This window comes from Carassius carassius, chromosome 44, assembly GCF_963082965.1.
Source record: "Carassius carassius chromosome 44, fCarCar2.1, whole genome shotgun sequence".
Taxonomy (NCBI): Eukaryota; Metazoa; Chordata; class Actinopteri; order Cypriniformes; family Cyprinidae; genus Carassius; species Carassius carassius.
Window position 1 is genome coordinate 11,771,065 of NC_081798.1, and position 26,505 is coordinate 11,797,569.

Below are 26,505 nucleotides of genomic sequence, written 5' to 3' on the forward strand. Positions count from 1 at the left end.
CCCACCACACAAATTGGCTCATCTCTCCTTGTGCGGCACTAAACTGCTCCAATTACTAAATCCATACAAAAAAGGAGGGAGATAAAGGGAAAGAGTATAACAGAGAGTCTGCTGGCCTTATTATAAGTGGCCCTTGTTTAGGGGCCATCATTTATAATTACCTCAGGACACTGAGCGACTGGGGCTGGCCGAGTGGAGTGTAATCTCAACCAAAGAATGGGAAAACAACAGCAAAATGGGAGGGATGCTGTCGGAGAGCAGAGATAATTCTCATTTAGAGCTATGTTATGTGAGCAAAATGGCAGGGCTAAATATAGTCTTTAGCCTTACAGTTCCTCTCTAATTTGCATGCAATCATTTGTCTGATTTGTATCGCAGCATACAATCTGGATGGCCAAGGTCTCATGGGCTGGGAAGAGCAAGGCAGAGCAAATAACGGCCTGTTGCGGAAGCGCAGTGGGAGATAAGGAGGTCTTATCTTCGGGCAAGAAGCTAGGAAAATAACTGAATCTCTCTGCGTTTTTCCTACTCAGTCGCAACCTCCAGCGGGCCCTTGTTTTCCCGCTTTCTCACATAGGCTTAAATCCATGTTCGCAAACTTGATGATGATCCACCCCTCCTTTTTCGATTCAATTCCTCCACAGACTAGGTGGAATTATAGTTCCCTGACAAACTCATCAGTACTTGTTTGGAGGAGTGGATATCTGGAATCGTGCCCTGGACACATCTCTGTTTTTTTTGGCTGGAAAGCCATGAAAACCAGCCTTAGAGCCAAATCTCTGGACAACAGAGCATTAATTAGGCTGAAATTGACTAAGAGCCTAAAGGGAGCAAAGGTAATCTGGGGAGAAAGACTTCATCTGTCTATTTGTATGTACTGGACATATTCAAACATTTGCCTTTTACAGCCTTTACCCAATGTTTTAGATTGTTTGGATTTATAGTTAGAGAACAGAAAATTCTGAAAATGATGCTGTATGCACCATTCAGAATTTAATTTTAAATTACAATCCAATTCTTGATGTGTCATATAAATAGAACTAAATGAATTACAATTTAAATAGATTAAAATCTATATTCAGGCTAAAAGACAAAGACTTTAAACAGAAAAACTATCTTTTCTTATTTTGTTTAAAGTTTGTTTTATTTTGTTGCTCTTACTTTGCAAGTTTTTTTAGCAATTTAAAATAAATTCTACAGTTTCAGTTCCTAAAATTTCAATTTCTTTTCAGCCCAATTCCAAATCCAATAAAACATCCTGTGGAAAATTTGAATAACATTCCAAAAAAAGGACTACTTCTGCTACTAGCAGCACCAAAAGGCATACATAATTTCCAAACTGTTTTTGAAATACTCCCTAAGGCGTCTGTAAACAACATTTTACCCAAAAACATGGCACTGGCAAACAATAAAAAAGCAACTACTTATATTTATTACCACTAACCGACTAAATAACTAAAATCCCAGGAAGAACACTGTGAACACACACACACACACAAATCAATAAATAAGTCTCAGTCTTAGAAGTGAAGAGGCTAAGGAAGAGTGAATTTGGTGGATGACTGGCTAGCTTACTGTCTTGGACCGATTAGAAACGATGTCATTATTTTGATCTGAGCCATGAGAAAAATCCCAGCAGCCCATCTTAGAGTGATCTGATTATTGTCACTGCTCATTAGGAATGCTAGCAGTGAAAACTGCCTGTTGTGATATGATGATGTGCTATCACTGACTTATAAGTTAGGAAGTAGCAAACGGCTGATTCATTTCCCCTCTTCTCACATCTCTCAGTCCAGTCAAATTCACTGAGAAAATGTCACCTGCTATAAGTGGAAGATGTGTTGATTGCTTTAAGGATTTCTTTTAACCTGCTATATAGGTTTGCACAGATATACTTTTGGCTAGCAGTGTAAAGTCAGGTCCACAACGCAGCTTATCATGGTCATAATATGATACATTTAACAGTCTTCGACTTAGGTTCATCTGAAATAGCTGCAAACACAATAATAGACCTATCTGGAGACTGTAAAACTATGGAAATATGAATTAGATCAATCAACAATTTTCCCACAGTCCCTCAGACACTAATAGATAATGATTATTTCACAGCCACAACTCAACAACAGTGAAGCAGTAATACTAGTTTACTTGGTAATAAATGCCTTAAATAAACATCTGAGTGTATTTTTCAGTTTTAGTTAAATACAAATTAATATTTCTTCCCCAAAACCACTACCATGCCTGTTTGACTGCATTTCATCTTATAGGATGCAGCAGACCAAGCCTATGTGCATTTATACATCTGAAAAGGAGGCAGAAATGCAAAACGCAGCTATGAAGCACACAAAATATGTTTATGAATGCTGCATAATAACACATTTTAACACATTTAACAAGAAACACCGGTAGCCCCACTGAGACTAAATAGATGCACTGAGATAATATTTAAAAAGTGAACCCTACGATTTAAGCTGCAGAGTGAGATTTTGATTTAGGATCAGACGTCGAGAAAATTATATTTTGGATCTGCAATGCTAAGGACTTTTGGCACCAGAATGACGTCCTAATCCGGCCAAATATAATTTCCTACTGATTGTCTCCTTGTATTTTTTTAAATCCACCCAAGTCCACCCTCAGTGCTCTTTAGAATACCCACAAAAACAATTAACTGAAAGACACAGGCAAGGGCGTCCTTTTGTGTCCAACCAAGGCTCGAATTGGATTTATCCCCCTGCTTTGGGGGATTATGTGATAAATTGCCCACTGCACCAGAGGAGGGAGGAGAATGAGACTACTGTGTGAAACTTTTAAAGGTGATTTCACAGGGGTTGTTATGAAAACCAGTGTTATTTTGCATAGAAAAGGTCTTTGCAGAATACAGGTTACGTCCACCATAACTTAATGGTAAATTAATGCTTGCCAGTTTTAAACAACAGTCATAATTAAGATCTGTTTTGCATAAAAGGGACATGAAAAGGGAAAAATGTATATTTTATGTGCTTCTGTTTCTACTTACCCAGAGGTAGCCTTGAGGAAGTGAAGTACTCGCCGCTGAGAAACCAAGTAAAGCACAATGAACAGGATTGTGAAGTGCAGCCTCCAGCTATGAAAAAAAGAAGAAAAAAAAGAAAATCTTACCTAATGACTAGACCTGAGAACATGTTAATTCAATGCAATTATGAAACATAAAAATTAATCAGAGTCAGCATTTTAAAACAATTCAAAATAAAACACGGTTCAAATAAATCCATTGTCATAGATTTCGACTCTCAGGAAAGTTGTTTAGCTTGAATGCAGTGTAAGTCGCTTTGGATGTGTAAATAGTGAAAAATAAAATATACTAAAATGTATTTGAAATACATTTATTTTGTGCCAAGTATACTATAAATACATTGACAAATGTATTTACTTAATAAAAAATACCCCGCAATTGTACTTTTGATATACTAAAGTCTGCTAAATTGGAACAACTAATTTTGTGCTTAATGCAATGTAATTGTGCGAAGGTAGAGCTGAAGTCCAGCTACAAGATATACTGAAGTATATTTGATTGTGCTAAAGTGGAACTATTGCGAGTATACTTCAGGTACACTTTAAATATCTTGCATTAAAGACTGATATTATTCAAAGATCATACAATCCTCATCAATAGTGACATTAAAGCACATTTTAGGCTTAATATTATGAAATGTGCATTATGCACAAGTAGTACTCCAAACAAAGTTTAATTATACTTTTTATATCAGTAAGTCTCGATGCAATATGTCAGTAAGTATGTTAGTAGATTTTAACTACAGTGTACTTTTTTTAAATGTATTACTTTTTTACTAGGGCATAAATTAAATCTTTGAAAAAAATTACATTTTAAACTTATTTCAAGGATGTTTAGCAGATATATTTCTCTGATTACAATGTAGCAATGTGGCTCACTTCAAGTGGTGGGTGGCATATTTATGGCGACCATAATGTCGCGTGATATCACGCCATATTAACAGACCACAAACAGCCGCTGTTTGGGAATGTTTATATTTAATGTGAGAAAGAAGGCTGGGAGATATGGCAGAAAGCACATCTAATTTAATTAGGGAAAGATATGAGAGTTTGGTATCTATGAGAATTGAATATCTTTCATGTTGCCCCCAGTGGAAACTAGGCATCAACCGATAGCTATTTCCAGCAGCCATTTCCCATTTCCCCCACTTTTTCAAAGTGCAAACATAAACAGGTCCAAAATAATGTTGGTAAAATTACAATTTCAATCAGCCGAGAGCTCTGGCTCTCCCTTCTCCAAACCACTCCCTTCTTTTTCCATTAACACGCAGAGTTTTCTTTCCTCTTGCATATCTACCATTTATCCCATTTTTAAATCATTCATCCATCTGCGGTGACAAAAAAAGTATAATTTGTAATTAAATATCAGTCATGGCAGGAGCACATATGGAAGCCTGCGGGCAGCAGAGCTCGGCTGGTGGCAGAAAGGGAGTCACTTGAGAACACTGTTGCTCAGTGAGGAGCACAGGCAATCTTCACAGGTGGAGATTGCTTTGTCTTTGTCCATTCTCCAATGAATAGCAAGTGCATTTGGCTGAATATCTGCTTCAGACGCAGTCCCTATGCTACATGATTCCTCAGCAACACATTTATTCTGGGTTCTCTAATGGCACCTCGCAACACTCCTGTCCGACTGCAGAGGTAATATACTGCTTCTGAAAACTGACTTAATCCGGCCTATCCTGAATGCTTCTTTTTGTGTATGGAATTCCAGACGTGCTTTGTGACCTGTGGCACCTCATAATAGCCTGTCAGAGTGAAGGGTTACTTTAATACCTTTGGGTCTACGCTAATACATTTATTATACAGTATGAGTGAAATCAGATGCATAAGATGCTAAGAGTATTTAACTACTAGTCTTTAATTTAAAATATTTTATAATACAAAATTATGGGTATAATTTATCATCAACATCAACCTCAGTTTGCTCAGCATGTTAAAGAGACTGACGAAGAACAAGGATGAAATCCATTTCACGTTTGTATTACTTTGCACTCTGCTACACTACTCCTCAGAAATATACTTAAAATGACATTTAAGCATACTTGACTTATACTTACAAAAGGTCTAAATATATTTGAACTATACTTGTGGTCCTAGAATCAGTGTTTTCATTTTTTATATGGTAGAGGGTGCTTGTACACATCTTCTGTACAGAATTTCCAAAAAAAAAAAAAACACAAGTGAAGAAGAAAAAGAAACAACAGATACTAACACATGTAACACGATCATCTGACATGAAACAGCATCAAAACTGTAACATTATGGAATAAAATGTCGACCGATGAAGAGGTAATAATTATAGTCAAGCTTTGGAGTGTTGATCGACTCCATCTACATTTTCATTTTCATTATCATTCTGAATCCAATTTTCCAGTTTTTTGTTCAAAATTTTATTTCTTTATTTTTTTATGAAACTTACCCACAAAGTGTTAAAAAAAAAGAATGCATGAAGCTAGAATAAAATGTTTTTGTTTACAAGTAGATACCCTGTTCTTTCTTTGGATGTTTTGTATGTTCAGATATTCTTATAACAAAATATATACAAATTAAAACCTAAATAAGGACATAGTAGTATCCTAAAAGTATTATGTAAAGTTCACTTAAAGAAAATGTATGACTATACTTGCAGTATAAAACTACTAAATTAATAGTTTACTGAGACTATACTTTTAGTATAATTGCAGTACAAACTACAAACATAGAGGTAAACTAGTTGTGTACTCAACATTTGCTACTGTTATACTTAGCAAACTTTGTAATATTGTAATAATATTCTTTTATCTATATTTAATATTCTACTGTATGTACTGTACATGTGGAAGAATTGACAATAAAACAGACTTGACTTGAAATACTAGAAAGTGGGCCAATTTAGTCCCAATGAGTATTGAAACAGTACACTTACAAGGATACTACTAGAACACTAATATTTGTATACTTCCTAAGTAAAGTATACTTAAAGTATACTTATTAACATAAACTTGAAGTATACTACTTTTTGGTAAGGGCATTCAAACTCAGTCTACGTTTATCTGTGGTTCACAGTCAGCATCTCAACTCAAAATGACTAAATAACCTGAAAGGCCATTTAATTAGCATCAGGGTGCCATATTCCACTAAGCCTCTCGCTCAAATGCAGGTGCAACACAGGAGATCCCAAAGGGAGAAGGAGAGCATTCATAGAGAGATTTGATGGAAGACTTGTGTTTGGGTGCTCGTCTGGGGAAAGGGCACTAGGTGAGCTAATTAAAGAGAGATTTGTTGATGAAGAAAGAGGGCGGCCACACAGCTGGTGGCCCCAGTGACCCACTGCTCTACATGGTATCCACCCCACCCTTCCAGGTGATGGGCTGTATGCCAGCTCCAGGTGGTGAGCATCTTTTCCATAGGCCATGAACTCATCTGGAGGAAACCCATATTAGCTTCCCTTGCATAGTCTATCCTGCCTACAATATGTCCACATTTAATCCCGTAATCAAATGCACAATGACAGTGTCACAACATCTAGACCAGGGGTGTCAAATTCAATTCCTGGAGGGACAGAGCTCTGCGGAGTTTTGTTCCAACCCTGGAACACACATACCATGTTGTTTTCATATAAGCCTGAAGGACTTGATCAGTTTGATCAGGTGTGTTTTATTAGGGTTGAATCTAAACTCTGCAGGGCTGGGCGCTCCAAGAATTGAGTTTGACACCCTTGAGAATATTTTTAAAAGGTATCTTATATTGAAGTTTTCAAAGTTTTGAACCAAAAAGCAACTCTTAAGACTTGTTCAATGGGCTTATATGTAATAAACTCAATTATTATCATCAGGAGTCATCAGGCTTGAAGAGGTTTTGGACAGAATCCTTAAAGCGAAACAGATGGAGTGGTATGCTTTGAGGTGATTTTCTGTGACAGTAAATAAATCCCTACTCTACCTGTGCTTTGTTTAATGAAATATTGTGATAAACGTTACACAAAAAGAACATGTATCCTCCCTCCCTTCCCAGAGTTAATAAGTAATTATGCAAGTTTTGGTCTACCTTTATGACTCATAAACCATTTGTAGAGATAGTTAATTAAATATTTTTCTTCTAATGGATGTCTGAACACATAAAACATGTAGCTTTGAAATTGCTAAATATAACGACAATAACAATAGAAATATTATACAATTATAAAAGCTCAAATTCAAGCTTGTAATTTGCTTGCTCAAATAAGCTTTGTTTATTTGTAAATACAGTACTTTTGGGAAATATTACTACAATTTTCTATTTAACCATTTTCTGTAAACAGTTCTGCTGCCTAAAATTTTTGTGAAAACCATGAAACAAATTTCAAGATTCTTTGATGATTTTCTTTTTCTTTTCTTTTTTTTAAGAACTGCATTTTAAAATTCAAAAGGTTTTGCTAAATTCTTCACTGTAACTTTTTATCAATTTAATGCACCATTGTTTAACAAAAGTGTTAATTTCTTGTAAAGTGTTAATTTCATGTAATACATTTATACTGGCATTTTTTTTAATCAAATGATTAAAAATAGCTGCAACCAAGCACAATAACTACTTATACCAGTAAGTTCACAAAAATATGAATATTCTAGAACAAACTAAAGCAACACTAAAAGGAGATTCACCAATTAATTTTTATTAAATTCCTTGGGTAGAAATCAACATTTCGAAATGTCCTTTTCAGCATTTCTACCATAGACAGTTTATTCGGTGTGCTCAGAGACAATTTATAAGAGACATGCCACTTCCTCAATCCTCAATACAACTATATAAGGAAAACCCGTAATGGCAAAGATGGCGGTTGGATGCAGATGTCCCGCCCCTCTCGCTGGAAAGCCAATCATCTGCTTTTAACAGTCAAGCCGGGAAACATTTAAGCCTATCGTCTGGTTCCACTGACGTATGCGCACAGTTGAGGAACCCTTGCGCATGCGTAGTAAAAGTATAACCTGTGGGGAAAAAGGCATTTTAAACCTTATTTTGGGGCAAAGTCGATTTTTATCATATTTTACTGCTGTTTCTATACATGCAGTTTTTATGTCCCTGTGACCAGTGAAAGTGCAGTTCTGACTCTATGCCCATTCATTTAGATAGGAGCCTGGTCTTGTTAGTCTGAAATAGCTGCCCGGAGGCGTTTCCAAGATGGCGGCAGAGTGGCATGACTTGCTTAAAGGACTTTGGTATATTCAGGTTATAAGCCATAAAAACGTACAACAAATTAGCATTGGTATCACTAACACAATAAACAGTAGGCTACATATCTGTACATCCATAACTCCACTACACATATTGCAACACTTAGCTGAGCTGGGGCTCTACAACTTTATCATTAAATAAACTGTGGTTATCATTTAATCCACAAAGCTTGGCTAACACAGAGTGCAGCAACCGAATGAAAAGTCTAATCTGAGTCACTACAGCAGAGCGACACTCCACTCCAATAAAAGAAATCTTCAAACCTCCTGACAACAGCATCTCAGGCGGCTCCCACACACTGACTAACACTAATAGGACTCTTCTGTTGGTAACTGATAATTGGCAGGCTTCAACGTCCTCTTTACCACTTATTCTTTACTCTTAGCCTCAAGGTAGAAGAAGGGAGAGCCAAGATAGCACAATAACAAAGTGCCAATGCTAACCTGATCGCAGCTTGAGAAACAAACTGCATTTTTATTTGTTCAACACAGGCTAAATCAGTGCTAGTATAGGGCTCATGCTGTATCATAGTATTTTCACTAATCCTTGTGGAGTGGAGAAGAGCTGCATATACCGGGAACCCAGAGAAAAGCTGCATAATGCAAGGCTGACATGAGTACGTTTAGCATTCTGGATTAGGAAGAGGGAAACGGGAGTGGATTAGCCTATAGGAATTCAATACATGTGGGGAAAAGGACCGGTGACACATGTATGCATCTGAAGTGCTAGAGAGATTGTAGCACTTTAGCCCTCAATGTGACTAAATTAATATAAATCACCCAAGTCCCTCCCTCTGAAACAATTGTGCTACCTCATAAGCAATGACATGCTCCTGTTTGCAATATCCAATATCCCTTGGTGACTCTAACACAGATGGACAACAGGATCAAAGCTGAAATGAGCTGCAAGAATTACGAATTCATGAGCTGGATGAAATCCAGTCATTTAAATTTTGAGGACCAAGATAAGCAAAGATCAAAGTGTCAACCTGCTTTGCTATGTTATGCATATTGCATAGAATATTTAGAGTAATGTGAGCAGAGGTATACGTTTTCAGTTGGACCTCTTAAATTTTAGCCCTCCAGTTACCTGGTGTCAGATTCATGTGCTGGATCATGGCCTGTGGTCAAACATATGTCTGAGCTATTATATAACATACGCAAATTGCAAAGAACACTTCACCTCAGAAAGGAAATACTGTTTTCATTTTCTCTCTCTCATGTTGTGCCAAACCTGTATTTTCCCCTCATTAATGACAGAAAAGGAGATATCTTTTTGTTTTAAAAAATAATAATTTGTCCACTATTTTAATATAATAGAAGTTGAGAAATCAAGCTAATATATATATATATATATATATATATATATATATATATATATATATATATATATATATATATATATATATATATATTTGAAGTCCTATGTAAAATGACTCCGTTGAATCAAGTCTTTTCAATGAATTACTTGATAAAGTTCACAAAACTGGTCTGATTGATTTGTTCCCAAATTTGATGGATTTGGTTCTTTTGTTCAACACAATGATTGACTCAGTGATCCATTTGTGGTGGTTAATAGCTCACGGTGGGGGAAGAATATTGTCCTAAGATTCCGTTTGTACAATTGCTACAGCATCATATGGCTTCATAGGACTTCAGAAGACAATATGACTTTATAGTGCTTACTGGTTGTTTCGGAGCTTGACAGCCCTAGTTTCCAAACAAAATATTTCAAACTGAATATTTCATTACAAAGTACTTAAGAAAAATTTATTCTAGACTGGAACAACGTTAGGGTGAGTAAAATAAGCACAGTAAAATGATGGTTATCAATCATCAAATTTATAAATTGTATGGGTGAACTAGTCTTTTAACTCATGTGCTTTTAACCAAGACACTCTGGTTCTGGTGACTACTGCTGAAAATTTCACATCAGTGCTAGGCAGGATAGCATTGTGTATCATTTAGCATATCGGTGTACCACCGTACCATCTGACACTGGCAGGACATCACTAAACAACATTCATATTCATGTGGGCATTGATATTTCCCTCCTTATGTTCTGCTCAGTCACTCTGCACTTTGTGATGCATCCAGCTAATGCAATGAGAATCCGACACGTCTCTTCATCCCTCTTGGCACAGCTTCTCTTACACGGCGTGACAATCCCAGAGTCGCTGAGATGAAAGAGATGGACTGTCCTGCAAAAAATGGGTTTTAAAATACAAGTAGAAGCCAAGAGTTGTCTGGATAATATAAAGTCTCTGAATCTCTCTGTCTCCGTATCTATTTCTGCCTTTCTCTCTCTACCAAGCAGAACATGTGCACGGGGAAAAGTGGTGAGCCACCACAATCTCCGCCAGCCCTCTGGATCTAATTGGAGGATGCCATTGCAAGGGACCACAGAGGGGTGTGACGGGAGGGTATCTTTAATCCCCTTGATCAGATGACATGGAACACAGAACAAAAGGTCCTCAAATCCCTACTGCACTGAGCAGCAGGCACTGTCACCAAGCTGCAATGCTGGCTCAAGGAACGTATCCCAGGCTTTAAGCTCCACTTTTAAACACCCCTTTATCCTGCACAGCTGTGCCCCCAGAAAAACTACTTAAAATTCTCTGAACAATCATAATAATTACAAGAAACGGCTACTAATCAGGTGCTGACAAGGGAGTAGTAACATTAGATAACCAAATCTCCTGCTTCACTTTCAATTCCAGTGCACTTTGCCTTATCAGCCTTGGGGGACAGGTAAGGTGGAGACGAATCCACATTAATGGCGGTGGAATGCTAATGAACCACATTTAAGCAGAAGACACAATGATCCAGGTCGCTTCGGGTTCCCCGCGGAGGCCAAGTATACACTGCAGTGAGCATGCAAAGTGCTTTAATGTTGATGTGCGACCGCTATTTAATTTGCAATGGCCCGTGTGGGGTGATCGGTTGAAGAAGACTGACAGCACAATTAGCCGAGAAAAGGCAATTCAAAGAAATACGAATACCAGATTAACTCCAAGATTGAGGCGGTTTTGTTTCCTCTCATTAAACTATTGCTCTCAAAACGTTCCTATATTCCACTGAAAGAGAAAGTGTTGACGTTTAAATTAGCACATTTGTGCCGGCTAAGCTTTGCTCTTTGTGATTATATTAGTCCTTTCCCTTGGTTTTCTCCATAAAAACAGAGGGGGCGTGAGGAAATGGAGTGGAGGATGAGACAGTGACTGCTTGTTTTAAAGGCTCTATAAGAGCACTGATGATTTCCAATAATTAGCACGTAACTGTCAAAGTTACAGATCAGCCCCTTACAGATGACCTCGATCTCAGACTGTGCTGCAATGCCACCTCCAGCTCAAGAAGAATAGATACACACTGCCCTCTACTGCTGGATAAAGTCAGCAATATGGATGCCACATCAAACCTTTGTGCTGCCAAACAGGAAAATCTGACATATAGTGAAAAGAACATCTCATCAACTGGTATCTGAAGAGGGTAGACGTATAGTTATTCAAAACTGAAGAATTTGTCATATTATTCCAAACCTGTCCTTTTAAGCCTGTAACACACCAAGCCGACGCTGACGAACTAGCGCTGATGAAAGCCAACTGTGTTGTCGCCTCGCGTTGGGGTAAAAAGCTGCACTTGAACACATCAGAGAACTACTGCCGACTGTTAGGTAGAATGCACGTTCTGCGCCTGCGTGTAAATGAGACAACTGTTCTGTATAGTCGTCTATATTTGTCATCCATAAAGGGAAACTGATGCTGCCGGCTGAAGTTATACAAACCGTAAACAAAGCAGCGCGTGCTTACTGTTTTGAATATTAACCCTGCTAAACACTTTCTTTATTCCACTCCTCTCGTGTTAATATTGAAATATTCGCCAAGGAACAATCAGGTAAGATGACATATCATTAGAACAGCCTCTATATGTACCGTTTTGACTTTTGCTCACTGTTTTGCTATTATTCTCGTCCACTGACTCGTTCACTAAGCTGAACAGCCAATCAGAGTTCCCTCTTTCACAGACGGCCCGACGCCGATTCAACATGTCGAATTGGCAGAAGAAAAGCCGACGAAGACCAATTTCAGCCGACAGTGCGGAACACACTGAGGAAACTTAGTCGGTCGACGCACAAAAACTGCCCGACGGCCGACCGTCGGCTTAGTGTGTTCCAGGCATTAAAGGAGTCATATGATGTTGCTAAAAAGAATATTATGTTGTGTATTTAGGGTAATGCTATGGGTTTTGTGCGGATTGATTGAAGTTTCAAAAAACACGTTATTTTCCACATAATATACATTAATGTTGTTCCTCTATGCCCTGCCTTTCTGAAACGTGTCGATTTCTGAAAAAACTCATTGTTCTGAAAAGCAAGGTATATGCTGATTGGCCATCTATCCAGTGTGTTCTGATTGGCTGAATGTCTCAAGTGTGTGACAGAAATGTTACGACCTTTACCATACTGTGGTGTCGTGTGTCCCATTGAGTATCGCACTGCATAAACATAAAACCATGTCTAGATTTGTGATCGGAGAGACGACAAACAACAAGTGCTGCTCTACACTACTCAAAACTCATGTTTGTATCATCAGTGGCAAATACTTTACATATGTAAATGTACTTACAGACTGAGAATCAGAAGCGCAACAAAGTTCAAACAAAGTTTCACAATGAAACAAACAGCTTCTCCATGACATAGCACCTGTGGCAACAGCAGGAATAAAAGTTACACCTTTTTTCTTTGCGTGAACATTTGGGCAGCGCTATGCAAATCTTCCTAGTGAGTGAGTGAGTGAGTGACGCGACATTCAGCCAAGTATGGTGACCCATACTCAGAATTTGTGCTCTGCATTTAACCCATCCAAAGTGCACACACACAGAGCAGTGAACACACACACACACACTGTGAGCACACACCCGGAGCAGTGGGCGCCCGGGGAGCAGTTGGGGGTTCGATGCCTTGCTCAAGGGCACCTAAGTCGTGGTATTGAAGGTGGAGAGAGAACTGTACATGCACTCCCCCCACCCACAATTCCTGCCAGCCCAGGACTCGAACTCACAACCTTTCAATTGGGAGTCCGACTCTCTAACCATTAGGCCACGACTACAACGTGACATAACTTTTATAAAGAATATCTCTTTGGATTTGAGACTTTAGTCTTTGCAACTTTACAGATCTTCTTCATGCACCGAGAGCGTGTAACACTTGTAAAACATGAAATCACATCATATGGCCCCTTTAAAGAATGTGACCAATGAAAGGCAGTGGGGTCCAAAAGGACATTTGGTCCTCTCATTGTATGGACACAAAATAAAAGACAAATACATGATTAACTATCACTTTAACAAGATAAAAGGAGCCTTTTTGTCTGTTTTGTAATACCCCTCATTCATTAGAGATAATTTTACTATTGATGCTCAGAGTAAAAAGGCATTTTCCTCTTCTAATAAGCCCTAAGTTCTCCATTTACACCTTTTCTGATGGCCTTGCGATATGTCAAGTTCACCTGAGATATCATTACAATCTAATATGGCTCTCATGACTGGAGAGGAAAATAAATGGGCTATAGCATAAAGCCAGAAAGGCATCTGGGCTTATTACCAAATTGGCCTTTCGTAGAACAAGATCTCCACACAGATGCTATGATAGCCTTGCTGCCATGGGCTACTCACATAGCATAATGTGGTAAATCCTGGTCACAACCCTGAGGCGAGCCCATAACAGATATGTCACTGTTCTAGTGGGCTGTTTGCTGCATACTGCGGTGCATTGAAAAACCCTGGGCTGCTCGCAAGAGCCTACCTGGACGGTTATGACTGCATATCTATCATCAGCCAGTCAAGGAGCTTCTGGCGATGATACCATATGAACTGACCCAAGACTAGTCTCAAGGTAGTATAGGAAACATTAACGGGTCTGTCTGTCATCCTTTATTCACTCTCATATAGTTCTTTAACTGTATGACTTCTATGGAACACAAAAGGTTAAAGGGCTAGTTTACCCAAAAATGAAAATACTTTCATCACAGCCTCATGTCAGTCCAAATCTCTAAGACCGTCGTTCATCTTCAGAACACTAATTAAGATATTTTTGATGAAATCCGAGAGCTTTTTCTGACCTTACATAGACAGCAACGCAACTACCACATTCAAGGCCCTAATTTTATGAAGCTACGAGAATACTTTTTGTGCACAATGAAAACAAAAATAACTTTATTGAACAATTTCTTCTCTTCCATATCAGTCTTCAAAACGTGTTCATGAGAATACCATGATGCAGATTAAGTGATTTAAATATATTAAATATATTAACATATATATTTAACATATATATATATATATATATATATATATATATATATATATATATGTTAAATATATTATTCCTGTCAAGAGAGACACTCGTTACTTTTGAAAGCTGCACTGTTTAAAACCATACATGAACAAAGTCATACTCAGAACAAAAGGTTTTGAGACTTTTTGTTGCATCCTGTCACCAAACTTTGCAATGGACAGTGACAAGCTCCAGTTGTATCTCGGGAGCTTTCGCTGAGTGCAGGGACTTGCAGCCTTGACCGAGACGGCGAGTTTATACCATCATTTGTGACAGGTCCTCTGTGATCTTGACAGAGAAAAGAAAAGCAGATTTAGACTTCCTGTCTAAAATAATCCAAATGCATTCTGCCTTGTTGAACTCTGCAGATGAACAAGTGACAGATTAGGGCAAAGCTATTTGAGTAAAAAAACAAAAGGGCTCTTAATTAATTGCACTGATCCTTGGAGATGAAGGGGCAGATGAAGAAGAGGTTAAGCTATCAGCAATTAATAGCAAAGCCTCGATGATGCCTCCTGGATTTAGCTGTAAGTCGGGTTGGGGTTTTTAAAATGCAGCTCAATGTACTGTATACGTGTTTGTATTTGCTTGCAGGATATATTGCAGCATAGAAGAAAAAGTGTCACAGCAGTCCAGCAGAGATGTGAAGGAAAAAGCTTTTAATCCATGCTGTGGCGTCTGTTCTTCACAGACGAAGAGGAAGATGAAATGCAGAACTCACAGAGGGATCGAAAGGAAGCAGAGAGGGGGAAAAAAACGCAAGCCTCATATATGCACAGAAAAGATTGCGGAAGGACTAACCTCGTCTGATTTTATGGGGGGAAAAATCCATGCTGACAAAAAAACATAGGAGAAAAAAAGTAGAATCAACAGAGGGCTGCCATGTAAGGGGAAGGGCACCTTTCTCCAAGACATTTCTGATCTATATTTCATGTGCTTTCTGTCTTGGTCTCATGTGTTGAGCATCAGCTTGAGATGTAAGTTTTATCTTGTTTTTCCTCTTCCTGCTGTAACAGCTTCAAGTAATTTTTGTCATATATCAGTCCCTCTCCAAACTGTGCTATAAATAGACTTCATCCACATATTCACTATAGCAAGAGAAGTAATAGTGCCATCTTGTCAGCAATCAGCAGTCAATCATTGAGTTCTGCAGCCATCATATTAGTTATGGACTACAATTGGTTCACTCTCAAGTAACAGTACACTAGCAATACTGATGGAACATAGATAGGAAACAAAACCAGTACATCCAGACCATGTCAGAACTTACTGTAAATCAAGCAAAACTCTATATACAGGATATGAAACCTCATCTGTAGGATGCAACCCAAGTGGGAAATTCACTTGTTGCCCACCAATCACAGTGGCAGCTGAATTTTACCATTGGTTTTTCACATTTATATAATATAGAAACAGACAACGATGTTGTAGGCTACTCTCAAAGGAAACAGTCCTCTTCCTCCATAAAATACGTTGTACACATATTTGGGTTGAACTGTTCCAGAAAAGTGTTGTAAATACAACTTATCCACTGATTTCTAGTTATGTCCTCTTTTGGAAGGCCAAACAAAGTAGTTTCGCTTTCACAATGAAACACACAGCTTCTCCATGACATAGCACCTGTGGCAACAGCAGGAATTAAAGTTACACCTTTTTTCTTTGAAAAATAATAAAAAAATATATACATAATATAGAATATATTTTCATAACATACAGTACAAGTAACAAAAAAGTACAGATTATCTTCACATTCATACATATGCATTGAATGAACAGACAATTTTACTTTGGAACTACACTGTTGCAATTATGATGATGTAAATTGATTATAATTGAACTTACCATGATGATGCTTTTAAAATAATACAAAAGGATACAAAAAAACCCTTACAAACTGCTTGCAAATGTATTCTACACTTCACAGGCACAACACATGGCCAGCAAATTGGAACAATCTACATGCAAACAAATCAACGATGGTTTGTGCTTAAGATCAGTGATGCGTTAAGCTTATTTCTTGATGCCCGAAAGCTGCTTTTTAAAAACCCAAGTGGCTATTGACAATCAAAACACAACCATGAGTGACAAAAACTTGTGAAAAAATTGAAACTAAGTTAAGTATACTGGGCACATATCCACAATAAGCTAGAGAAGGCCCAAGTTTCTAGTAAGTACACTTCATTGGACAGAACCATGACATGGGTTTATGTACTATGAAAGAGATTCAGAAAACATGTCTTCTTTTTCCCCTCCTTGTGTTAATCCCCAAAAAGGAAAACAGCCAAACCTGATACATCCAAAAAATCCTTTTTCCAGCTTGTCTTCCCATGCTTCAAAGCACCCGGTATGGAATCTCCACGGTATTTAAAAAAACACTCTAAAATATAAGCAATCTTCTCTCCATCCTAATGCTTCATCGGGAAACAGATCTTGTTTCTTTCTCTTCCCATGAGACATCTTTATACTTCTCGGTACTTCTAGCATTCAGCTTTTACAGCTGAAGTACATTTTTTTAGTGGAGGGTTTTTAGCACGTGAAAAAATACTTCTTTATCATCCACATGAACACTACCTTGTTGGAAAATGTGCTAAAACCATACTCAAAATCTCCAAGAATGCACGATTCTGCTAGTTACTGAACTTTACAGTTAGAACACATGCTAGCCTGAATGCAAGCTTGAATCTGGTTTGTGTTGTTTGCCAATCCCATTCCACCCTTTTCATGACCTCTATATCTTTCAACTATCCGAATAAAATACCTAAAAGGAGAGCTGAAGGATGCAAACATGAGGACGGATATATAGGGCCCTATTTTAACAATCTAAGTGTAACAGAGGTGAGAGAGGGGTTACATAAGCACATGGTCTAAAGCACAGCGCAGGTGCACTCAAGGCATGTCCGAATCCACTTTTGCTAGTTTAACGACAGGAAAACAGTCGGCGCGCCCGGGCACATGGTCTAAACGGGTTGTCCCCATTCTCCTAATGAGTAATGGGTGTTTTTTTTAAGTAATGTGCAATAAGCATGTTCAGAGTCTCATCTCCTTGCGGGTCCCTGTATGTGTAATAAGCAAAGTGTACATGCGTTGTGCACCCGCCTATAGGAGCATATCACTAAAGCACTCTTTATATAACAAAGAAAAAATATTGTGCCAGACTTTAGACCAGGTTTGCAAAAACACTTGCACTGGGTCTTGCGCCACATTGCCCCAGGTATATGATAGGGCCCATAATCTGACTGGCTAAAATGACATAATTTGACATGGAGATCAAACAAGGAAAGTTTTACCTTAAGGCTGTTCAATTAATCACATGCGATTGTCATGCACATCTCATCAGCAAAGCCGGTCCCATGATTAGTAGTAAATCACCATCACCTGCTTTCAGACTGAGCAGCATTCATTACACAGAGCCGTAGTTCACTGACAAGATAGTCCATATCGCGTTCGAAATCGAATGCGATTATGAACGCGATATTGCATAATAGTGAATGCCGTTTAATCTGAAAGCAGGTGATGGAGATTTACGACGAATCACAGGACCGGCTTTACTGACAAGATTCACATGACAATCGCATGCTATTAATTGCACAGCCCTACATATAATACAGTTTATGCCTCAATAAATTAAAGTGTATGCCTTTGAACAGAACAGCCCTTGACTTAGTACTGCATTTCAGGAACAATTAGTGCCTGTTTGTGCAGTATTACAGTATGTTTGCAAGGCTTAGAAGTGGGTCAGATATTGCCTGGTGGACTGGTTAGGGGTGGGACAGAGAGACCCCAACTGTTCCGCGTCAGAAGTGAAAGACCTGATAACGGTTATCTCCTCCGCCTAACAAGTCCACCCACCAGGCTTTTACAAAAATGGCAGAACTGTGTGTGCAGATCAGTTGTTCATGGTGTGATGCTACAGAACTTCTATTTCATTATTGGAGATGAGCAAGATCCCCAACGGCTTTTCTCTTTTGATCTTGGTCTTCAAGATCAAAAGAAAAAATCTCTGTAACAGTGAATGTCCTGCCAAGCACATCAGCTGCCAAAACTTTACAGTAAGATGTTTTGGAGGCCTTGGCACTGGCCAGCACATGCTGGCAGTAAAACAGAAGATGTCTCTGCCAGGAGGACTTAAGTCACTCACTTTAAAACCATATTACCTTTTATTGTCAACAAGACAGATGCGCAAGCCACCCATCCATAACCAGACCAAATTCACATTACCTTTAGATGGCTTTCAGATCTTATTCATTTGCTGGCAGGATTGTAATCAAATACTGTATTTCATACAGGGTTTTTGATACTTTTTAATTTCATTTCTTTGACTTTATTACTGTTCAAGGAACCCAAAATTGGATATTAAGTTTTTTATTATTATTATTATTATTATTATTATTATTTTATAGAGATCATAAATATATTGACTATAGAAATTCCAATGACTTCCATGCTCACTTTTAAAAATCTTAGTTTAAGAAATGTTGGATGACTTAAACAAAAAAACTAAAATATATTTTATATATTTTCCAGGAATTGTGTGGCATTTAAGATCACAAAGAAATTTGCCCCAACCCAGATAACAATTCTTGTTAAAAGGTAACTGAACTCCTGAGCAGCTGTGGAAAGCAATGATGTGGAAAAAGTATATTGTCAATTTGTTTTTCAGATCTCCAAGCTGTTGCAGAAAATGCATGATCAAGCCATTTCTCCAACAGCCTTGACTTCCCATCTATTGGGTTGCAATGAGCTTAATTTAATGCAGCCTGATTGATTTATTATCGGGTGTCCCACAGTCATTAACGTAATTGCATGATCACTTTATAACACCCTCACATGGCATCTAACTTTGTTAGGTCTTAAAATCTAGCCCGAAATATCCTCTTCCAGACAGTAAAATTGATTTCATTCCTTTTTGACTGACTCTGAAGACATTTTAGTCTGTCTCTTATCCGAGTTCACCATTTGATATATGAGGAGCTTGCTGCTCTTAACAGCTCCTATTGATCCACAACCTCACTCTCCTTCTAGTGTGACTGGAAAGCTTCCATGTCACCTTGTAATTCCACAATCGTGGCAATGTTCCTGTAAGATCATCCTATGGTCAGACTCTGTCTGTGGAGGTTGCTTCTGTGGAACTTTAATTTCCTAGCTAAAAAAAAAAGATTGCATGGTATACAACAGTTTCTAAAAGAACTTTGTCATCGGGAAATGAACTATAAACTTCTTTCTGCGCGAGGAAAGTTTCTGATTAAACTGGAAGTTTCTCACCTTACATTCCTGGCCTTTGGAGGTGAAGGCAGGCATGCGACAGGACAGCAGTGGACACCAAAAAGGAGCTTTTGTCTTACCAGCATCCTCTGCAGAGAACCAACCCGGTGTGTTTTCGTCTCCTGCAAGAGATTAGGTTATATTTGGGTTAGTTTATTATTCATTCTCCTGCCCTAGCAAATCATGCAGGGTGACATCACATCTCGTATGTGTATCTAATTATACTAACTAAAGTATGGCAGTAGTTAAGATGTTTGAGGCTCCTGTTGAGCACTCTCTGAAGATATTTTCAGTATAGCAGACTAATGAGCCTTCAAAAGTCTCATTCCTGCAGCAGGTGTCCGTCTCAGCATGTGAAGCAGCAACCTCCAGGTTTCAATTAATGAAGTCTAAATTCTAGGGGCGTGGGCCACCTAGGTCTTCCCTCACAGCCACTTTGACAGGGGTTTACAATTAGCCCCAGAAACCACGAAAATAGGCCACAAACAAATGCAGTCAGATAGGAGCCGGCTCATTTGTTTTCACAGTGTGAAAGGTACGTGGCACGGTTTGACGGCCGATGTACCATAGCCATATCAATGCGCAAGTCAGAGCAGGAGACTTAAGGGCCAATTAGTTTGAGTTTAGTCTCACTGTTTCGCAAGGGTTTCAGGAGGATTTCTTTCAGATTTCAAAACGGCCAGAGTCTCGATATCTCTGTATATCAGCCCTTTGTGGTCGACACACTCTTAAGAGGCAAACACGCTTTGATTTTTGCTTCCGTTCCTCCTCCACTTACGATGGAGCCAACTCTCTAAAAATCAATGCAATCAATGGCATACTTCGAAAGGTCAGCCTTCTAACACTTCTACTTCTACTAAACTTTTCAGACTGGGACTTCTTTGCCTGTAAGTACAGTAATACTATGTATAAAACCACACAGATTCTTAACCTAATTGCACACACCTTGCAATAATCCCCTTTCAATACTTTAAGTCCAGAAATGGGAATTCTTAATCTAATCGTTTTATACAAAATTGATCCTACTGCTATGGCAAATCTATGCATTATTTATAAAAGTATTAAAAGGTAATTAAATTTTTTGAAGGACAAAGGGAAAGCAGAAGTTGAGATAATTTCTAAGGGAATATTTCTGCATATCTGTGAAAACGGACTGATAAAGAGGATGCCCAGAAATATCTTAAATAGCATTTAAAATACTGTTATCGTGATGTTTACAATATTTTTTTTAATATTTGTTTTTTGTTTATGTAGTGTATCTCAAACACCAAATGTTGCAGACACAAACAACACTTCTGACTCTGCTACTCTTTTGTGAGCTAATGATCATGAAGAAACTGAAAAACAATATATTAGGTCAACTAGTTTTTGCTAACATGTGGCCTCCTGTGAGTAATTGGATGCTAAAAATCGCAATTACCATTTGTTCTGACAGATTGTTTCTACATACAACCCTGTTCTCATTTATAATTAATATGGTCAATTAAAGCTTAATAATCACACATACTGTGTGGAAAAACATTACATACAAACACCATATCAACAAGGTTTGTCAACTAATATTTAAAGAGCAGACAGTACCCAAGACAGTCTCAACCAAGTCTGGCCTTCAGGGGCAACATGTTCTCATTGTTCACATTTATTTCTCCTTCAATCAACTGTACAGAGTAGCAGGTCAAGGTTTGACTGGGTACCTATAGCAGTTTGTCCCACTGGAACATGCAATAACTGCACCAGGCTTTTTATAATTCTTTTGAAATATCAAGAACATCATCAACAGAGCACACTATGATTTTGCATGAAAGTAAACTCTATTCAAGTAGGCATCTTTCAAACAAAACCCTGACCTTCTAGACTGTCAGACAAATATAATAAAAGCAAGGCCCTAACATCTTTAGTCATTTAGAAGCAGAGCCTTTCGATGCGGCTGTTTATAATTTTACAGCACAGTGAAGCATGAAAGCGAATTTTACTAACTTACAAAAGCGTCTAATCCTTCCACCAACCACATCTCCTTTCCATTCGCAATCAGAACAGAATTCTCTAGATCTTCTCATTAAATTAAACAGTTCTGCTATGATATCATCACAAGTTTGCCCTTTGGAGATATGATTGGGGAGCGTAGTTCACTTTTAAAGTACTATAATTGAATTCAAGCTGTCAGTCAGCCCTACTTAAGGGTCAACGTGTTTGCCGTTTACCTGCCTCGCACTGCGACACTTAAGCTAGCTAAATTAGCTTAAATTACTAAATTAGCTAATAGTTCGGCATAAAATCTGATCTTTGCTAATTGTTTGTCAGAAAAGGTCAATATACCAACACTTTTTCAACACACCAACACTTTTCAGACTTGTATAAACATACATGCTCAAACTCTCAGCAGAGAAGAGTAAATGCTAGTTTTCACTGGTTTATTAGGAGCACAGTACAATTGGTATTCAGGCCTCTGAAATATATTAATAATGCACAATAATTGATGTTTCGCTCTCAATAAATGCTGCAGTGGCAAGTCAGATGAGGCATTAGTGTTATGAGGTCTGTCTTGCACCCCTGTATAGCAAGGGCTAGTGCTGCTAATGACTCAGGCATAATGCATTCTGTTGGCGTAAGCTCCCAATACCCCGGCTAACACAATGTGAGGAACATGCCAAAACTCAGCAGCCAAACACTCTCTGCACACTCCCTCATTGACAATGCAGCAACCATCGTTCTATTCATGTTGTGTAGTAAAACTCAAGCCGCTTAGCAAAGGATAAGCAAACAAGTGTGCACCTCATCAGGGAGGCTGGGGTTTAACCAGGGGTTGCTCATTGATAGCCGCTGTCAGAGCGTGAGAGGAAGAAAGACAATGGAAAAACAGAAAGTGAGAATGAAGGTGAGAGAATGATGGACAGGAGAGAGGATTTAGGTTCGAGGCAAACAGGTATCTCCACCAGACAGACACTGGATGAAAAACTGGGATAAAATAAAAGTGAAATGTATTTGCATCTGCATATAGGCAAAAAATAAGCGCACACACACAAAACTGTCAGATAAAATTAAACAAATGATAAGAATTGGGGTTGTCAGTTTATTTCTGTATTGGAACTATTCTGCGCTTTGGTATTAAACAAATGTTTTGGGTTCAACTGAAGTGAAGCTCAGTTGGCAGCATTAGTTGTGTAATGTCAATTACCACAGAAAATCATTTAGCTTCGGCTATTTGTTTTTGTTAAGTATAGAGCATTTAGGGTAAGGCTTTTACAATGGATTACGATGTCTGGAAGGTTTAAAGGATGAAAAATGAAGTTTACGTTTTTGTTAAAGCACTTTTATTTAAAAAAAAATATTAATAATAATATCAATTATTTTCTGTAAAAGAAAAGTCTGTTATCTGAGCTGTACAGTCCTAGGACACCTGAAGGGGTACAAGATGATTCTTTGGGGTGGACAATATCAGAAAAAATAAAATGATAATAGAAAATAATGATAATAGATGACAATAATAGATAATAGATGATGATCGGGGTTCCTTAACATCACCAAGTTTAAACATGCTAGTTCATTTATTTATGCTTAGGGATGAAAAAATGGACAAAATGTATCTTAGAAATGCACTCATAGAAATGCAGATTTGACATTTGCTTGAGATGAGAGTAGGGATACATTAACTTGAGTAGGATGCAGATGTACTGTACATTTTTGTTCTTTTTAAAAAATGCACAAATAATATAGCTTAATCACAAATATGCTGTAATTATATTATATTACTCCTTCAACACATTTAATACACATCTACATTAATAATATAATACATTTTCTTATGAATATCACACATTTCTACCACACTACCATGATGCAGTTAGTGTTTCTACAGTAAATTACCAATAATGGTTGATTATAACGATTTGTAAATTGAAATTGTTTCTCCTGTTTGTCAGTGCTGTTTTATATGGCGTTAAACTAGTCTAAATCTCAAGTAATGTCAAATAAAGCACTTCACACTGGATCTCACAGCCCTGCATGACTCTCATCAGTGAGAAAATGCATCTGCTATAGTGAGTTCGCAATCACTGCGCTGCTGTTTGAACTTTGAGCTGGGTGGATAAACAGCACCGTTTTGTTCCACTTTAACCTAATAAACATTGTATCGAAAATTTATCAAACTCTTGCTATCATTTCATCAAGGAAAATTTGATCACGATTATAATCATTATTGTTTTATCACCCAGCTGTATTACATTCTGCATGGACAAAAAGAAGCCTGAATTACTTTCTGCAGTAATTGATATTCCTTCAATTAAACTTTTTTGCATGGCATCCCTTTGTGCTTTGCTGCACAACTTGACCACCTAACTGCAGCACCCAAAAAGTTAGTGTTCTTGTATTGCTTTTTCTTCAAACATTGCTCCTAAGTACATAATTGAACATTCATCAGAACAGGCAAGAAAACTGCCACACAGTGAGGCTGTGAATAGCTGTACCGCAGCCTTGCTGGGTACTATACACAGATGCTTCCATCCAGAAGGTTTCAGCCTTGACTCTTTGAGAAAGGTGCACAAGCCGTGAAAGCACATGCAGGCACATCTATTTAGGACAATATGTGCATACATTTTTAATTAACAGCTATATACTCCAAAACAATACACTGAACTTCATCTAACTTGTTTGTCATTTACATCAGTACCTAATAACCATTCATGGACCAAACAGTTTTTCCAGAAGGAGCCTAGCAAATATACAGAACCATCACATAATAGGGATTTAATTTTAATTAAGCTTTGGCATTATCGACTGACTGCGGTGGGCTTTAAATCTACTGTGATGATTAATTATCAAGAAGACAAATCTATAAGTACTTATAGAAGCAAAGATATAGTTGAACCAAAAGAGTTCACAGGATGCCTGCATGACACTTCAGGGACCAGTGCTGAGGTAAACAATTGCTTATTAAATTCCTATTAATGTGTATGAATCAACATTTTTACTTTTTTAGTTTTTTGAATGTATAACAGCATAGCTTAATACCATAACATATTCACATTAGAAAAGAAAACTCCATGGCTTAGCTGCTATATAATATAATATAATATAATATAATATAATATAATATAATATAATATAATATAATATAATATAATATAATATAATATAATATAATATAATATAATATAATATAATAATATTTGCGCGCTTGGGATGAGCGCATGCACAAATCTTCTCACTGCACATGCGAGCTCGTGTCGTTGGGGTCTTAAATGTTTAAACTGGCAAAGCTTAAATGCGTTTAGTTTAAAGACATATTAAAGTGTGCTGTTCAGGTCTCATCTGTGAGCGCACGCTATCACCACCCAGGTGATGACAGAATACATGACTGCTCATATTCCAGCATACGGCATTTGCATTGAACAAGAGTGAATGGTTTGTCCAGTTTTGTCAGATTTAAGTTTAACCGCAGTCCCAGTGCGTGCCAAACCGTGTGTGGAGAACCGAACGGTTCGATTTTTTTTTCAGCGAACTGTCCCAATAATACAGGTACATTTCAATAAATTAGATGTCATGGAAAAGTTAATTTCAGTAATTCAGCTCAAATTGTTAAAACTTGTGTATTAAATCAATTCAATGCACACAGACTTAAGTCGTTTAAGTCTTTGGTTCTTTTAACTGTGATGATTTGGGCTCACATTTAACAAAAAATTCACTATATCAACAAATTAGAATATGGTAACATGCCAATCAGTTAATCAACTCAAAACACCAGCAAATTTTCCCTGAGCCTTCAAAATGGTCTCTTAGTTGGGTTCACTAGGCTACACAATCATGGGGAAGACTGGTGATATGACAGTTGTCCAGAAGATGATCATTGACACCCTTCACAAGGAGGGTAAGCCACAAATATTCATTGCCAAAGAAGCTGGCTGTATCCTGAGTGCTGTATCCAAGCATGTTAACAGAAAGTTGAGTGGAAGGAAAAAGAGCGTAAGAAAAAGATGCACAAAAGATGATTGTCACACAAAATCAATTCAAGAATTTGAGTGAACATCACAAGGAATGGACTAAGGCTGGGGTCAAGGCATACAGATGTGTCAAGGAATTTGGCTACAGTTGTTGTATTCCTCTTGTTAAGCCACTCCTGAACCACATACAACATCAGAAGCATCTTACCTGGGCTAAGGAGAAGAAGAACTGGACTGTTGCTCAGTGGTCCAAAGTCTTCTTTTCAGATGAGAGCAAGTTTTGTATTTCATTTGGAAACCAAGGTCCTAGAGTTTGGAGGAAGGGTGGAGAAGCTCATAGCCCAAGTTGCTTGAAGTCCAGTGTTAAGTTTCCACAGTCTGTGATGATTTGGGGTGCAAAGTCATCTGCTGGTGTTGGTCCATTGTGTTTTTTGAAATCCAAAGTCACTGCACCTGTTTACCAAGAATTTTTGGAGCACTTCATGCTTCTTTCTGCTGACCAGCTTTTTCAAGATGCTGATTTCGTTTTCCAGCAGGATTTGGCACCTGCCCACACTTCCTAAAGCACCAAAAGTTGGTTAAATGACCATGGTGTTGGTGTGCTTGATTTGCCAGCAAACTCACCAGACCTGGACCCCATAGAGAATCTATGAGGTATTGTCAAGAGGAAAATGAGAAACAAGAGACCAAAAACCGTAGATGAGCTGAAGGCCACTGTCAAAGAAACCTG

The 26,505-nt window shown here is 38.0% G+C and overlaps 1 protein-coding gene across 1 annotated transcript in view; it reads right to left on the bottom strand.

Annotated features, from left to right (window-relative positions):
• LOC132126786 (rho guanine nucleotide exchange factor 10-like protein) overlaps nt 1-26,505 on the bottom strand; it is a 105,187-nt gene that overhangs the window by 36,118 nt on the left and 42,564 nt on the right. The window contains exons 14-15 of the mRNA XM_059538284.1: nt 19,840-19,961; nt 3,017-3,103 (exon numbers count right to left, since the gene is read on the bottom strand). Of these exons, the coding sequence (XP_059394267.1) occupies nt 3,017-3,103; nt 19,840-19,961 (209 nt within the window). The remainder of the gene's footprint in view (nt 1-3,016; nt 3,104-19,839; nt 19,962-26,505) is intronic.